The following is a 16,517-nucleotide window of genomic DNA, read 5'->3' on the forward strand; positions in this document are numbered from 1 at the left end:
TGTCTATGATTATACTATCACCAGAAGGAGAAATGAAACCAAATAAAAATACTCTAAGTCCAAAGTTCTCAATCCCAAGATCTGATTAGGTATAGTTTACAGCAGGGGAGGGAAAAATACTCAGCTGCAATTACAGAAATGCTTTAAAGTATAGTAACGTAGATTTGAACTTAAACAAAATGAAGGTAAACTAGTGGGAGGAAACAAAACTGTTCCAGGCAAAACCAGTTTTACCACTTGCAGTTGAAGAACTTGAGAGGAAATACAAAATTATATCTATCTGTAGCTTTGTGACATTAATGGCTCTCAATGGCTGTTTGTTATTTATAATTGTCCCTGGCCTTTAGCAAGCTATGACACATTTTTGGGAAACCATCAGAGAAACAACTAAACAAAGATGCTACAGCTTTATAATTCTTTCATGTTTTCCCATGTTTAGTGTAACAAACTGTGTTGGTCTTTAGCCCCAGTGCCAAACTTGTGTCAAACTTTGAAGCCCTTCTTGAAAAGGGAGTCTGCCAAGAATAGGCCAAACATGACTTGAATGTAAAAGGTGCAAAAGTTGAATCAGTTATTACAAAGAAGACATGAAACCAGCTTAAACACTGAGGTTTTCAAATTACATTGACTAAGTAATATTCCCAAACTTTGTGTGGGGGGTGGGTAGAAAGATTTCTGCACATCTGTGTTTGAAGTGGGATTTTCGATGGCAGCACCCAAAGGGGAGTTACCTGGGCTATGTCAGCTGTTTCTCAACTGTGTCATAGTTTAGCTTTAAGCATAGTCATATGAACACCCTTCCTGGTCCTGTGATAGCTGTGCAGAGCTTGTCTGAAAGGAGCTCTTGTTTCACTTCATAGGTTTTGATGCATTTCTACATCTGAAGTACGTTTTAGGCAGAACTTCTGATGACCCTGTTCAACTGAAGCCCTTTTCATAAGGTTATGAATTTCTGCTTTTGTAAAAGCTCTACAGCACAATGGCTAAAATGTAGCAATAGTTCATTAACAGTTGATGTGTGACCATTTGAAATATTTTTCCCACTAAATTTTCCTAACAGTACATAGGAAAAAATATTCAAATCAGATTACTGTTTTAGAGTTGCTGCCTTCACTGTCTCTTCTGTGTTGTCCTCAGATGCCTTTGCCTCTTTAACTGTCATGGGTGTTTGGGATTTTTTCCTGCAGAGGTTTCTGGTCTACTTCTCCTCCCTGTTCTATGAACCTTCTGCATAACTTTTGTTGGTGGCCTTGTCTTCTCTTTGCAATGCAGAGCATAGAGTACTGTATGACCTAGAACATCTCTGACTTTTAGAAGTATTCTTTGTGCCAGCAGTACACACTGAATTTCTTGATTTTTTGGGTAAGATAAATAATAAAAAAATATGCTTTTAAAGCTGATATAATGGTGTGTTGGTAATTTTTATGTCAGGGAATGCAAACACTGATGCATTCATCAGTGAAATCCAGAATAAAGGGGGGGTCACAAAGTTGGTAAACCAAAGAAACAAGGTGATGGTGATCAGCACAGGGTTTTCTGTGCAGTTGACATATTGTAGATGGTTGTTAAGGACTTGATGAAAACTATTAGAATTTATAGCAGAATTGGGTGGGAATGGAAAAGATATCAAATAATTTTGGCTGGCACTACTGCTGGTGTGTCCCTGTTGCACCGTTGTGGCTTATGGGTGAAAACTTCACTGATGATCAGTCAAACTAAGGATACCAAGATTCCCTGTGTTCACATGCACTGTTGGCAGTTGTACATTAAGTTAGACAATAATGAAATAATTCATATTTATGTTAATCTCAAGCAGGTTCTCTGGAGTAGCTGGCACTTAGATGAAAGTTATTACACGGTGTAACCTAGGCTGGGTGCTTGACTGATGGACCTGGACTAAAATACATCTTTGTGTTTAAATGTGGATGTATTCAGTTGTTTTGAAAACCACCTTGCACCTTCCTGACTGTGAAGGGCTGCTTTGTTGCTTCCTATCTGCTGTAAAATGTGTAATTAGTTGTTTAGTCTAACTTAACTATTTTCTTGTTGTTTAGAAATTCATTGAGTTTGAAGATTGTCAAGAACAAGAGAAAAAGGACTTGCAGACCAGAGTGGAAGCATTAGAGTCACAAACTCGACAACTTGAACTAAAAGCAAAAAACTATGCTGATCAAAGTAAGTAAAACACGGTGCACTCCCTGTAAGTGATATTAGTGCATTTTAATTTTTGTTCCGTAAAATGAATACATATTCTAAATATCTGTGCCCTCTGATTCCTGTACTTAGACAGGTAACTGAGTTTAACTCTTGTGCAAGTTTGTTTTCTTTAGAATTAAGGCAAACAAATCAAATACAAGCTTGTGACTTGTAATCTGATTCTTCTGACGTCCTGCTTGTATTGTTTGCCTTTTAGACTGTGCTTTTTTCACATTTAGCAACTTTTTCAGGAGATGCTTAGATTACTTCCTTGTGATGATAAAACAAGCTCTCTTCTTCCAATTAAACAATTGTCTGTGCTAAAATAAAGGTAGTCTTCAGGTTTAGAAGCACAGTTGGGGTGAGAAGAGCATTGATGGTGATTCTCATTAATTTTTATATTATTATTGCTGAATTATTTATTTCTATGAGACAGTTTTTATAGAAAAAAAAGTATGGAGAGAACACTTCCCTTTTTAGAGATGTTCTGTGTAATTAAAAAAAAAAACCAACAACTTCTGGAAGCTTTGGAAAAAGATCAGAGTGATCAGTTGTCTTGAAACACTTGAATTTACATATATTGTAATTTAGACACTCTGCTGGGCTGCTTCTTATCCAGCCACGCAGTCACTGAATGAAACTTTATCATCAGTTTTTTTACTTTTCTACTTCAAGCTTCTAAGTCACCTTCTGTTGATGTGAGACTGGTGTGTTCATCAGTTAATATATAGCTTTTATTACTGGACCCTGCTGGAATGTAAAGTGAGACTGTGACAAGGTTGAGAGGTGACCAGTTTCTAAAAGCAGTGCCAATCATCAAAATAGCCCCTTCTCACTATTCTTTCTTCCTTTATTTCTGCTCAGCCACATTTCCTTCCCCTTACTCAGCAAGTTATAACTCTTGTCCAGCTGGAGCTCTAACGCTGTTTCTGTAAAGTTTAATTTTCAGTGGCATGCCTGGGTCTATAGCTGGGCAGGAGTATTAGTCTGAGTGTGTTAAGATGAATGTAGGTGGCATCTAGGGCAGAATTTTACTGAAATTTGGACAGTTCAGAATGGTGTTGTCAAACCTTAGAGGCTTCATATCCACTGTTCAAATATTTTCAGATTCTGTGCAAGCAGGGAGGAGGGAACACTTAAAGCAATCTTTCCTAGCAAAGACCAGGGTGATGATTTCCTAGGATTGTCTCTTTGTAGATGAAGTCAGGCCAAAATGGATAATTGAAGAGACTTGTATCAGAAGCCCTGCGATTCTTGTGGAATGGGGTTGTGTCTGTATTTAAAAGTGTCACAAGAGGGGAAAAGAAAACATTGTAGCAGGTGTTAAGTGGTCTGTTTTGGTAACAAAGACACTGTTTCCAGAAGGCCTGTGCTCTAAATGCACAGCCCAACAGCATGTTCATGGGAGACCTTGCTTTCTGACAACAAGATTATGGGTCAAGATTGCATCTTGTCATATAGGCCATGGCTTTATTCTTTTGATGCAATCCGAAGAAAAAAGTGGTCGCACAAAAAAAGAAAAATCAGTTGGATTTCTGGCAATGTATGTGACAGCATACCTGGAGTTTCTCTAATATGAATTACATTTACCATGTATTGATATCACCATTTCATATTGCTCTATGAGTCTGTTGGGGTGAAATTCTCTTTTTGCTTTGAAACCTTCAAATATATGTATGATTTTAAAGTTTTATTTATACATTATATGTATATGTGTGTGTGTATGATAATGATGGAAGTGTTTTCAAGAAACTCAGTTGTTCCAGTAGAAACACTGAGGGTTGCTAGAATTAGTTTTTTGTAAGCAGTAATGTTGCTAAAAACAGTTATCATAGCTACATAAAGCTCTAGTAATAGAATAATGACTTTTAGACAGTTCCAAGATCTGTTTATTGGGGGGAAAACAATCTTTTTATTGGAGAAAAACCTTCTGTAATGGCAAAATTGTATATTTGGAGGAACAATAGGGCTGGGTTAAACACTAAGTTTGCTTATGCTTGGCTTTGATAATCCGTCTGGGACAACGTGAAAGACTTGGGAAGATTTGATATGCTGCTGACGCAGAGCAAGATCAAAGGGGACATAAGCACGTTTGTTGAACATCTAATGAATATTATGTAAGTGGTTTTTCTAGTGCTCTAAATTTCTAAGTTATGAAAACCATATAAGTGTGTATAGTCATGAAAACAGCTTAACCTTACTGAATTACCTTGTTTTGTTTTATAGACCAGGCAACCGGCATGTTGTACAATCCCAATCACCGATGTGTCACTTCAATTGAGCTCCAAGTCTTTTAGCTATATTTCTTTTTCTCTTCTACTTCCTATAGTACTGCCTGTGCATCTAAATTAGGTTCTGGTATTGCCAACTGTGTTACCACGTTGATACTCAAAACAGTGGCAGTGTTATCACTGGTAATGGGAGTTGCAAATGCCTGGCATAGAGCAAGTAAGCAAATAAAACCTGGCTTTGGAGTGCAGAGTAAGATCACAACATCAGTTCATGATATGAATAATAGATTAGAATGAAAAACAGGTAAAACGTGGTTCCATCTCGTACTTTACCTACAATACTTCTTGCTCCTTGTAGGCTGCCTGTGCTCTGGTTTTATTTCCTCAAATAAGCAAAGCCTGTGAGAACAAGTTTTGTCACAAGGTTAGAAAGTTTTGACTCATTCTCTTGAACATTGTCAGTGCTGAACATTGAGTGAAGGCTTGTCAGCTGGGGTAGCTCTTAAGTTACATGGTTGAGTTCAGCTTGATTGTATGTGCTTAAACCTGTGTGCCAGTTAAAATTGCTCAAGAAGATACGGTTGTTATGTCCTGAATTTTAAGTACTTGTTTGTGCAGTCTTAAGTGATTGTCATACTAAATCAAAAGAAAAAAAAGTATTTCTTAGCACTTAAATTTACCCTGTGGGATTGCTGCTACAGCCGTGTATTCAACCAGTTAGATTGGAATAAAGCTGCCGAGTGAAATTACAGAAGTGAAATCAGGACGTTATTATGTGTCAACCAGTTGCTGGGCTCTTGTGGTTCACTGACTTCTTCCCCTGCCCCCATCAGAAATTGAAACAGTTGCTGCCAGATGAGTGAAGTACCTTGAAGCGCTCTGTTCTTTTTCAGGAGGAGGTGGAAAGAGGGAGAGATGACAGCAAGACACTGCTGGGAGGACTGTGAACCCAGCAGATGATGAAATCCCGAGTGGTGGGAGCAGATACACTGGAGTTACCACTCCTGCGCGGTGTAGCACTCAGTACTGGTTGTTGATGGGCTGTGATGGTTGCCTAAGTTAAGTTTGCTGCCAAAACATGGTGCAATATGTGGCACCCTGGGATAATTGATTAAACATTACAACTGCTTAAAGGAGAGCAGAGGCGTAAGGATTTGCAGCTTCTACTTGAGCACAGGAATGTGCAGTGCTGATGAAGCTCCTTGGCTTGTGATCCAGCCTTTCATCTTGTTTTGATGCACTGTTGCTCTTGGTTGTAGCTTTCCCTGGGTTGCCCCCGTCCCTTGTGTGGCCTGGTTCTCAGCAGTGCCTGGACAAAGAGGGGGGGAAAGGTTGTGCCTGTGCTCTCAGGGTCCATGCTGTGTGGAAGGTCAAGCAAGGTAAATAGCACAGAGTTCCTGGGGATTTGTTTAGGAATATGTTGGTACAGGCAGAGTTTTTAGAAGTTTTTGCTGTGGGACTATAGTAAACTTTTACTGAGTGTCGGTAAATATCTATTTTTGGGTTTATGACTTATCTAGAATTCATGTAATTGTTTTCCTTCTCAGCAGCAGAGGGCACCTGTGAACATGATAATGCCATGTGTTCAGTAAATAACATTCTTCTGCTCTGCAGTGGTGTATCTGAGAGCAATGCCAGTCTTCAATATAATCTTAAATATTTCTTACAAGAACTTGAAAATACCTGACTTGCACATTATTTCAAGTCCTTGCTGTTGTGAGACCCCCTGGTTCTACTTGTAATTTGTTTGCAGCATTAAAATATTTGACAAATCAATCCTGGACCTGGAAAGCAGAGGGTTGTTAAAAACTTGTAATAGCGATCCACAGCTCATTTGCTGAGCAGTGCTCAGTGAAGGCACATGATACTGCTGGGTTTAGTGCTCGGTCTCCAGTTACAGGAAGGGATAAGATCTTCTCGCAGCTCACGGGATGTTCCACTGAGTCCTGGCAGGGAGCTACACAGGTTTATTTTAGTTTCTTTCCTTGCCTCTCTCTCTGGGAATGTCAGTTTACTTTATGTATTACAGGCTGTAAGTTCATTAAATTTTTGGGAGTAAAATATGACTAGTATATTCTGACTTACTACAGGAATGGAACAGCTTTGGCATAAGCTTTCTGGAGGAGTCATTCTTGGAGTAACTTATTCATTAGAGACGCTGAAAAACACAATGTCTGCATGACTGAAGTGCTTTCTGATGGATGTTGTGGGCTCTGGGAGTTGAAAGATTTGGCTCCTTTTCTGGATCTGCCTAGTGCTAAAGTACAACCAAAATAACAAACTGCATTTGACAAGGCAACAGATATATCTACATATTTGAGTTTATCAAACCTGAGCTTTGTGCCCAAGATAGATTACATTTGGGGAAAACTACATATGTGAAAGAAACCTAACAAAACAAGCAAACAAACCCCAAACAGATATAATCCTAAGAAACAACTCTTGGGTTTTGGAGCTGTAAATGTGACACAACTCCTGGGATGATATTTCCCATGTTGGGTGACACTGTGCAGCTATTGCTTGCTGGAGGTTTTATTTGGGGTATGAGACAAACACTTTAGAAGCTGACCTAGAAACATTTGTTTTTCTCAGAAGCTAAACAGAGCTATTGCTTCCATTGGCTTCAAGAGAAAATGCAAGACTGGGTTTTGTTGCAAATGTTCCTGCAGATGTTATTTGATATTTGATTTTCTTCTGAGCTCTCATGACACCAGCATTGCTGTAATGTACACCCAGGCAGACAGCCACTCATGGATAATCTGAAGGCATCCAATATCTGAGACACCGCTGCACATGGGATATCATGCAGCTCATGTGGATCTGTAGTTAACAGGAAGACTCTGATGTGAGCTTTCAGCTGTGAAGTTTAACAGAAACAAAAACTTCCCAGAAAATCGTTTTGAGATTTGATTTGTGTATCTGCACAGATTGTGATGTGAATAACTAAACTGGTGTGTAACAGCTCAGTCAGTAAATGCTGCTTCTAGGGATGGCTCAGCTGGTGTTTGTTTCAAGGAACACAAGAAAGCTTTTCAGTAGATCCTGGACGGAAGTTGAAAAGTTCAGGTTTGTTCAGTGGGGGTCTGGATTGTTCCTACTTCATTTTCACAGACTGACAGCAGCAGAACTAATTGATTTCCAGCAAAGGGGGAACAGAATGGCTTGAGTTCTTGTGTTTCTCGATTAGCAGATGTGAAACGGAGCTGTTTGCTAGTGTGTTCTCAGTGGGGATGTTCCTCATTTCTGATGATGTCCATCATTATCTCAGGTTTGTTTACCAGGCAGATTCCCCCTGCCCTTTGCTACACTGCCTCAGGCATCAGTTGCTACACCTGAAAAATCCTTCTGTAAGAAGTGTAAGTATTGGGGTGTGCTGGAAAGGGAGGCTTTCCTACTGACTCTGCATTTCCAATTGCCTTTCCTGGCTGCCCAGAGCTGTTCCCAAAGACCTGCTGTCTGTGTGGTTTTGGGAGCCAGCAGCCCACTAGATGGTGCAGGGGGTACAGCTGGCTCCAGAGCAGGCACCAAGCCAAGCTGCAGGACTCAAGGCTAAGATAAAATGGAGCAGGAAATTAGAGCAGTGATTGCCCTGCTTTAAGCTTAGCTGTTAATATACGTGAACAAAAGTGGTGAAAAAAGCTTGAAATCCACTAGCGTATAATTAACTGCTCATGTGTGTTTTTAAAATAAGGGAGTATTGTAGTTTATGTGATGGAGTTTGGTTGTTATAGTGATTCTGTGGCTCAAAAATATTGCAGTAATTAAGAAAATTACTTTAAATATCTCTTAGAATATGACATTCCTGAGTTTTCACTGGCTTTAAAAACAAATCTCGTCTGCTAAAGCTTCTGTGTCCACACTGACTTCATGTGTATTTTCTCAGATGAGGACTTGCTTCAATAGCAAAATTTGAACATTGCACTGTTTGCAAAGCAGTCAATCAAAGGTTTTCTCAGTGAAACGCTTCTTTGTGCAGAGACTGGGCAAGAAGTTGGATTTTTCACTAGATTTTGTGTAGAAGGTTCTTGTATATATTCTTGATTGAGTTTCAGCATATATGAGCAATGTCCTGGCATGTGGTTTTCTTTATATTAAATGTTGTGGCAGAATGTTTAAAAGAGTTTGTTGGTTTTCTTGTTAAAGTTTTGTGTCAGGTTTTTGGTAACAAATTGCAGGGATTTTGTGTGCCTGAGACATAGTGCGAACTTGAACAGTCCAGAAATGTCAGGGATAAGACCATTGTGTTGATATTTGCTATCAACAGAGCATTCTTGACAACTAAATTATCTTCATAATTTCAAGTGCCCTACTTATTAAACTGAGATCTAGACCTGTAGGTCACAGTAAGAGCTACTTGAAGATGTTGGTCTTGTCAAGGGATTGAATTTTTCGCTTGTTTTACAAATTGGTTTTTTGTGCTGGTTTGATTTACAGGTCTTACCACTTCCAGTTTAAACACTTGTTTGATAGCTCAGTCCTCTTTTCAGTCCATGAGTGATGTGTGTAGTCTTCGGCAACTAATTAGGAGGTCATAAGGTCCTTCTGGATCTACATCTTAACTTTGGTGTGGGACCTGCATTAAGAAATAGAGCCAGATGAAAGCTGTCCTAGGAAAGTCTTCAGACAGTCCTGGTGCCAGGAAAGGCTCATTAATGAGCTGGATCTCCATCCTGGCTTGTGTAGGAGGAACTTGAAATTCCTCTTGAAGGCATCACACTGGTTGGATTTTCCATTCTAGCAGGTGTGTTTCTCTTTCTCCCCCTCAGGCTTATCAGGAGTTTGAGGCAGAGGACAACATACAGATGAAGGGTGTTCCAAACTTGGTAAAAGCCATCAGACTTGGGAGGTAAGCTCTGACTTTCAAACAGGCAGGGTGGGCAGCTTGGCTGCCTAATTCCTCATAATGCTGTCAGGAGACAGAAACTCCAGTTTCTCTAGTTTACTATTATATTTAATCTCCCATTTTTAGGCTTAATTGGTTTTCTGTGAGAGAACTTTGATCAAGATTGGTATCTCGGGTCATTAAAAGCGTTAGAACATTGACAGTGCTGGAGAAGTTCACACTAGGCCTTGGGTTTGAATTTGTGGTGATGTTCCAGAGGGTTGCCTTCTCATCAGACTAAAAGCACTAGAATATTTGCATTTCATGCTCATACTTAAGATGCTTGAAGACCTTTATAATTTTTTACACATAAGCTTCTAAGAGTGAGTAGTGCAGCTTTTTTGTTGAATGTTTTATTTTGCACATGTATTATCTTAAACAATATAATCTTGCAATGTAAAATCTTCCTTGATGTAACAAGGCTTTGTAATGGCTTTGTAAAGACACGTTGCAACAGAGACAATGGATACTTTTCCTTTTAGGATATATATAATCAAACTAATTTTATCAGCTACCCATAAGAATTTGACATCTTAGTGCAAAAAAGTCTGAGACTGAAGTATCAGAGGAATTTTTGTATTGTTACTTAAGTCAAACTGATAGGAACTATATCTGGTTGGCACTCGGCACGCCCAGGATGTGGCAGGCAGTGCCAGCACAGAGCCCCATTCCACCTGGGGTGTTATCAGGGCCAGACTTCCACTCCTTTGTATGTTGGTGTATTAAAATGGAACTAGTGACAATTCAGTTTAAAATGTGTTTCTGGGTGCCAGTGAAAGGCATTTTGCCCTATTGTTTAGTTTTCTGTTACTGATGGTGGGAGTGTTCCTTTAATAGTGACTTAAGTTTCTCGAAGTTTTTGAGGTGAGAATCTAGTGGTCTTCTTCAAAATTCTTCTGACTCTGTGTTCAAGTCAGTGGTGATCTCTGATCCTTGGGGAATATCTGATCTCTTGCACAGTGTTTAACTGGAAAAAGAAAGTGTATTCTGTTGGTTGTTTTGGCAAGATCTTATCTTGATGGGAGGCCTATTTTGAGTAGAATAGATTTCTGGTGCTGTGTCTCATCCTGCTGGTATTGAAAAAGCCAGTTCTGAGGACTGTTGATGTGGTGTCTGTTGAGGGTATGTAGCTTAGCATACATCCTCTTCTGGCTGAAACTTCCAGCTCTAGGAGTGTAATGTATTGCACAGCTGGAAATGACTTCCAGAAGAAAATGCATAATATCAGTTGCATCATTTTCTGGGCTTGTAATCATTTTAACCTTTGTACCTAATGAAAACAGTGGTCAGATCTAATGGAGATATCCCCCTTGAATATGCAGCATCACTAGGTATGTACATTTGTCTTCAATGACTTGATTCAAGGAATTATTTATTATAACTGGGCCATTAAAGTTTTAAAACATTGTAAAACATTTCTTTCTTCACAGATGGAGAAAGTGGTGTGCTTCTTTATGGAACCTCAACCCCTGTGCAAGCGTGTGTTGTATCCATAACAGTGGGAAATGCTTTTGAGGATTTCCTGAAGGCTGGTTTTGGGCAGCTGCAAAGAAGGGTGTTGGTAACACCTGATGTGGTGTTAATCTTCATTAAATGTACTGTTGAGTACTTTCCCAATATCCACTTGCAGAATTCATCCCTGGAGTTGTCTGCATTGTCTAGACACAAACTCACTGAACAATGTTGGGTGCATCACTCTGGTTTGTGTGGGAGCTCCAGGTGAGGCCAGAAGCAGTGGGGAGGCTCTTTGGACACTGTTTGTTGGAGAGGGAGCTGGTTTAGCAAACATGAGGTCCATCAGTTGTGCAGTTTGCACTATCTGATCTCCTGTTTTCCCAAAGGAGGTTTAGCACAGTGGAAAGGTTGAGGGAGATTGTCTGGGAGCTGTGGTACACACCTGGGCATGGTGTACTCACGTGGGAGCTGCTGAGTATCTGATGGGCAGCTTTTTAACATCTCATAACTCATGACTAGGATGCCAGGCAAAGACAGTGGATAAAATATGGTCTGTCACATCATAGCTTTGTTAATTGTAAGTTCTGACTCTTGTTTCTGTAGTCTCTTATCAAAGGCTTCCATAAAACTGCACTTCAAGTGTACAAGGAGACTTAAAATACCTTGTGCCTCAAAACAGTCAACTGAACTCTTCCATTCAGTAGTGTTCTCCATCATTTATGTATTTTTTAGATGCATGCATTGTGCTGTAAAATACCTTTTTCTCTGTGTTGTGTTATAGATACTTGTGCCTCCCTTGCTGCTGTTTGATCCAAAGAGCTTTTGTTCCGTTCGATAATAGGGCAGAAATGGAATCATTCTATCTGGCAATGTTCTAAATAATATTTGATGTAATAGTTTAGCCAGATATTTATAGGTTATGCAAGAGGTTGTGTCAAGGAACTTAAGGTCCTTTTAAGAGCAAGATTAGATCAGGAGTTCAGAATGTTTATACGAAATAGACAGTTATGTATTTTGGTACCAGCATTTGACTTGGGCAAAGACTTTTTTCCATTAAAACATACTTATGATAAAATACTGTGCCAAAATACAGACCTAAAATAAATGGTATATTGAGAATTAATTTTCAGGAGACCCAGTTGGCAACATCAAAATATGCAAATGGTAGAGAGAAATCTTAGCATTTGTCTTCAGCTGATGTGTGTCTGGCAATGACTCTCTGGAAACATGGAACTATACATTTGAACTTTCCCAGGGATATTTAAACAGAGCAAGTAGAATAAGCTCAGTTACACAATTTGATACATGTTTATGTCACATAAATATTGTATTCAAAAATAACTGAATAAAAAGATGGAATTCACATCTAAGCAGCAAAAATGTTTTGTGTTTGAATGACACAATAAGTTGTGTGTAGAAGGTTCTGAATTCTGTTAGTTTTTCTGCAAATTAATTGCATTGGGATATCACAGTTTGTTTCAGCTCAGTTTCCTCTGAGCTGAAACATAGCAGAGATGAGCTGAGCTGCTCAGTTTGTTTCATCTCCCTTTAATAAGAACTTGCTGTCTAAAGTTCTCCTAAATCTGCTAGATGTATTTTAATTTCTTGGAATACCTACAGAAGTATTCAAACGATTTCTCTCTTTAAATCTATTGCCTTAATGCTCAGTGAAGTGTGAGTGAATGGCAGCAGAAACCTTAGTTTCACGTAGGGCTTGAACCTCTTTTAACAAATACCTTGTCTGTGTTTGTCCTGGTTAAACACCTCTGGAAATTGTGTTTTAGGGAACTGATATAGGACCTTAGCTGGAGCCCATGGCTTCATCTGGGATTGAGTGACTCTTCCTGCAGTTTCCATGTGAAACAATCTGGATTGGGGTGAGCAGTGAACTGGCCTTGAACAGAAAAATCCCCCCTCACTGGCCTAGTAATCAGCAGAGGAAAATAGGACTTGGGCTCTTTAGGGGGAATGCAAATTGTAAGATTGTGCTGCTTGATGTACTTAGAAAGCTCTGTGATAAGAGCTTAAAAACACAAACACTGACATACTTTTTATCCTGCTTTGTGCTATTCACTACTAGGAATACTCTGATCTGCTTGCTTAGTCCTAGGCAAGTCAGTCTCAGTAGAACACTAAATTTAGTTTTAATTTTTTTTTTTTATTCTTCCAGTTAGCAGACTTGAGGAGCGGGAGGCAGAACTCAAGAAGGAATACAATGCACTTCATTCAAGACATACAGAGGTAGGTTGTTACACCAAGATGATTTTGGGGTACCTGTAAAAATGTAGATCTGTGGAAAACCAGGTGTTGAGAGCAATTGGGAACATTATTGAATATTTTGGTTTGTACACCAAGTTGTAACCAGGCTTCATTTGTTGATGTAGTTCTCCTCATTCACATCAAAGTGTCTATTTCTCAATGTTTGATTGCACATCTGTAATTTTTATAGCTTTGTCAGACATTGAGAAATTTTAAAATTTTTTTCTTCCATGTTTTACTAGGAAGGGATACTTCTTTCCTTCTGAGTTCATTTCACTGATGTCTTTAAAAGTGATCCATCTTTGGTACTTACTGAAATAGCAATTGTTTTTATTTCAATTGACCAAATAATGAACAGAGCATTTAGCAAGATTTTTATTTTTTTAATTTAGCTCTAAGATGCTTGCTTTGACAGATGTCATGTTAAAGATGCAATGTGACTGCATTTTATGCAATCTTAATTTCTAGCAATTTTTCTCTCTTCTGTCTTCATTATTTGTTTCCTTTTACCTCCCACTCCCCCTTATTCTTTATTTCACTGATGAATATTTCAGAGTTGGATGTCTTTCTCTTCCAACTCCTGACCTGAGATTCTGTATCTGTCCTTCACAATACCCACCTTTCAGCCTTCCATACCTGTCTGTGGTTGCCTTTGCTGGAGTTCACTGCCCAGCAAAGATGCTGGCTCAGCACCCCAGGGAATGTCACCCATTTTCAGTCCCAATGGCCCAAGACCTGCTGAAACTGAGTCACCTTGAGGAGTTCCACCAGGGATGTAAAGCAGAGAGCTGAATCAATCCCTCTCCACAATGTGTGTGTTGTGGTGTGAGCTGGGAGTTCTCCTTGGAGCTCAGGCTGCCAGAGACAGGGTCTGCATTGCACTTGCAGCACCAGCCTGCCCAGCAATGAGGTGGCTGCAGATGCAGAGGTAGCAGGGCTGCCCTGGCTGGGGAGAGCTCTGGGGACAGGCTTTACCCTCACCCTTCTGTTAAATCAGTATCTGTCCTGCTGCTCTCTGGAGAGGGAGGTGTGCTGGCTGGTGTGAGTGCAGGATATCCCATTAAGCTTCACTCCCACTAAGACTGTACTTGGGCTAACTGGCTTGATTTTAAATGGATTAGGGTATGAGAACCTGAGGATAAAATGTTTGGTCAGAACAGAATGGATGGAGCAGCCTGAACATGTTCAGACTTCAGTGCTCTGGTTCCTTGTCTTTCCTGTGCTTGCAGTGGGTTTTGATCTTGTGCTGATCATACTCTAACACTCAGATGGGATGAGTGACAAAGCAGTGTGCTGGAGTTGCTGAGGTGGAACTTCTGGAATCTAACTATGCAAAGTCTTGTTTTCATCTTTCTCTGACTATAAAGGACCAGATGCAGGAAGCAATCATACAACCGAGGGAGGTGTGCTGGAAAGCAGAATAGTTGACAGTGGTCTAACACAAAAGTTTTTGAATCTTTGCTCTTTGACTTAGAAGGGAATTCTCTCAGTTGCCTCTTGTATCTCAAATACTGTTCTGTTTATAGAATCTGGCTTGTTTTTGTGCCTGGATAAAAGCAGACCTGTCTGCTCTTTGTACCGGTGAGGACTTTTTTGCCTTTGCTGCTTTTTTGCCTTTGCAGCTGGTGCCTCTTTCAGGGCAAACCATTCAGGGTGGTTTTGTCTGCTGAGTAGGATGTAAAGGATCTTACTTTCTATTTTCTGCAGAGCTAAAGGGCATACCTTCATAACTGGCAGTGGCTTTTTAAAGGCTTGACTAAGGCTTTTATGTTTATTACTCAGTTGGGAAACTGAGGCAAAGCAATACTTGAGATCTGCTGGAAAACTGACTGATACCTGTGGCTTCTCTCTGCACAGGTTTCCAAAATAAACCTTTTTTCTCTATTTAAGGAAGTTATTATTTTTCTTCTATGGGGAACACCAGGCTGAGGTGGTTCGATATCTTTCCCTGACACACAGAATATGGGCTTAGTTTAATGAAGCATAATTGGGTCATGGAAGTTTCTCAGTGTTCTGCACTGATACAACGTGACAGAACAGTGAGCCTGGCTCCAGCACTGGAAATGGACTTTGTCAGGTTCATTAGGGTAAACACATCCCCAACAAGTCCCTGGGCTGGAGACAGGAAGAGAAAGCTAATGGAGGTGTCTATTTACAATTATAACTAAGCATGGGCAGCTCTCACATTGTCTGTGAGATTAGACTTTGGATATCAGCTCAAGCAAATAGTTTTTCTAAAGCCTTATGCTGAACATTAACAGCTTGATCTATAAAACCTGGATTTAACATCTTACATACTTACGTATCTGTCAGCAACACCGTCTTGTGTGTGGATAAAAATGCATCAAGCTCTCCAGTGGGAATGGTGCTTTTACTTACGTGAGAAACTCGCCACAAACGCTGAAAGGAAAAAAGGTACTTACATGGAAGTATGTTTAGGACTTTGAAATCAAGGAGATTCTAGAAATATCTGTTATCTCAATAAATCTAGATTATGTGGGACAGAGAAAGATCTATATACAGACAGTTGTGTGCGCATTCTCAAAGGGAGGAGCTGCTTATGCCCAGCCTGATTGGATCTGCAGGATAAGCAACAAGAGCTGTAGCACTGAGCCTGGTCTGGCAGCCAAAGAATTACTAAAACCTTTCCGGGGGAGCTATAGCAGTGACACAAAAAGGAAGGAGGAGTAAAAGGGCAAGGAAGGTATAAAGGAGATGCTCTCAACCTGGTTAAGGCAAAGGTGCAGGTAACAACATTCCCAACATGGCATATCCACATTTGTTTGTAACAAATGCCAGGCTTGTGTACATTGGGAGTGGTTGTATTTGTAAGAGTGGAAATTGAAATGAGTGCCAGGATGTTCATTGACTTCTACTGAGTGCTGAAGTTTAAGATGTAGATAAACCTTGTAACACTTCTGCAGTTGTAAAACTTGGCATGTGCCATGTGAGGAAAGCAATCTGAGTATTTTTATGAGGTGGAAAGACATTGCATTCAAAGGGAAAATGGATTTCATGTTCATGCTGTAATGTGTTCAAAAGCATGTTGTAGTTGTTTTTTGTACATGTGCCTTAAAACTGTTAACACCTGATCTGTGAAATGCTTTAGCTAAGGTAATTCTTCCAAGTTCCAAGTTTATCTTTAATCCCCTCAGGTAATTGTAATTGAGGAATGTATTTAATTACAATAATGCTGAAGTGCTCTGTTTGTGATGTGTATTCCTTGGGACAACTGGTTGTATTCAAAATACTTGTGGACTTCACAGGCAGCAGAGCCGATTGTCCATAATGAAACTTTATGGATGATTAAATATTGACTGCAGCTTGTATTGAAGATGGGTAGACATAGTCAATTATTTATCATCTGTCCTCCAGCATAATGTCAGTAAAAATTGTGCTGAGTGGAGAGCAATTCAATCTATTTAAGTCTATTTTTAAATTGTCAGTAATGTTAAAACCTTTTTATTTCAACAGCTGAATAATCTAAAACAGCA

General features: G+C 39.6%; 1 protein-coding gene across 3 annotated transcripts in view; it reads left to right on the forward strand.

Moving 5' to 3' along the window:
* The window catches only part of SPAG9 (sperm associated antigen 9), a 58,094-nt gene that overhangs the window by 4,341 nt on the left and 37,236 nt on the right, over positions 1 to 16,517 (forward strand). For all 3 annotated transcript variants that reach the window (XM_014255838.2, XM_005526715.3, XM_014255839.2), the window contains exons 2-3: positions 2,055 to 2,175; positions 12,935 to 13,005. In XM_014255838.2, coding sequence (XP_014111313.2) covers positions 2,055 to 2,175; positions 12,935 to 13,005 — 192 coding nt within the window. The remainder of the gene's footprint in view (positions 1 to 2,054; positions 2,176 to 12,934; positions 13,006 to 16,517) is intronic.

The sequence above is a fragment of the Pseudopodoces humilis genome, chromosome 21 (genome assembly GCF_049639895.1).
Source record: "Pseudopodoces humilis isolate 2021_Gansu_Grassland_sample_001 chromosome 21, ASM4963989v1, whole genome shotgun sequence".
In the NCBI taxonomy this organism is placed as follows: Eukaryota; Metazoa; Chordata; class Aves; order Passeriformes; family Paridae; genus Pseudopodoces; species Pseudopodoces humilis.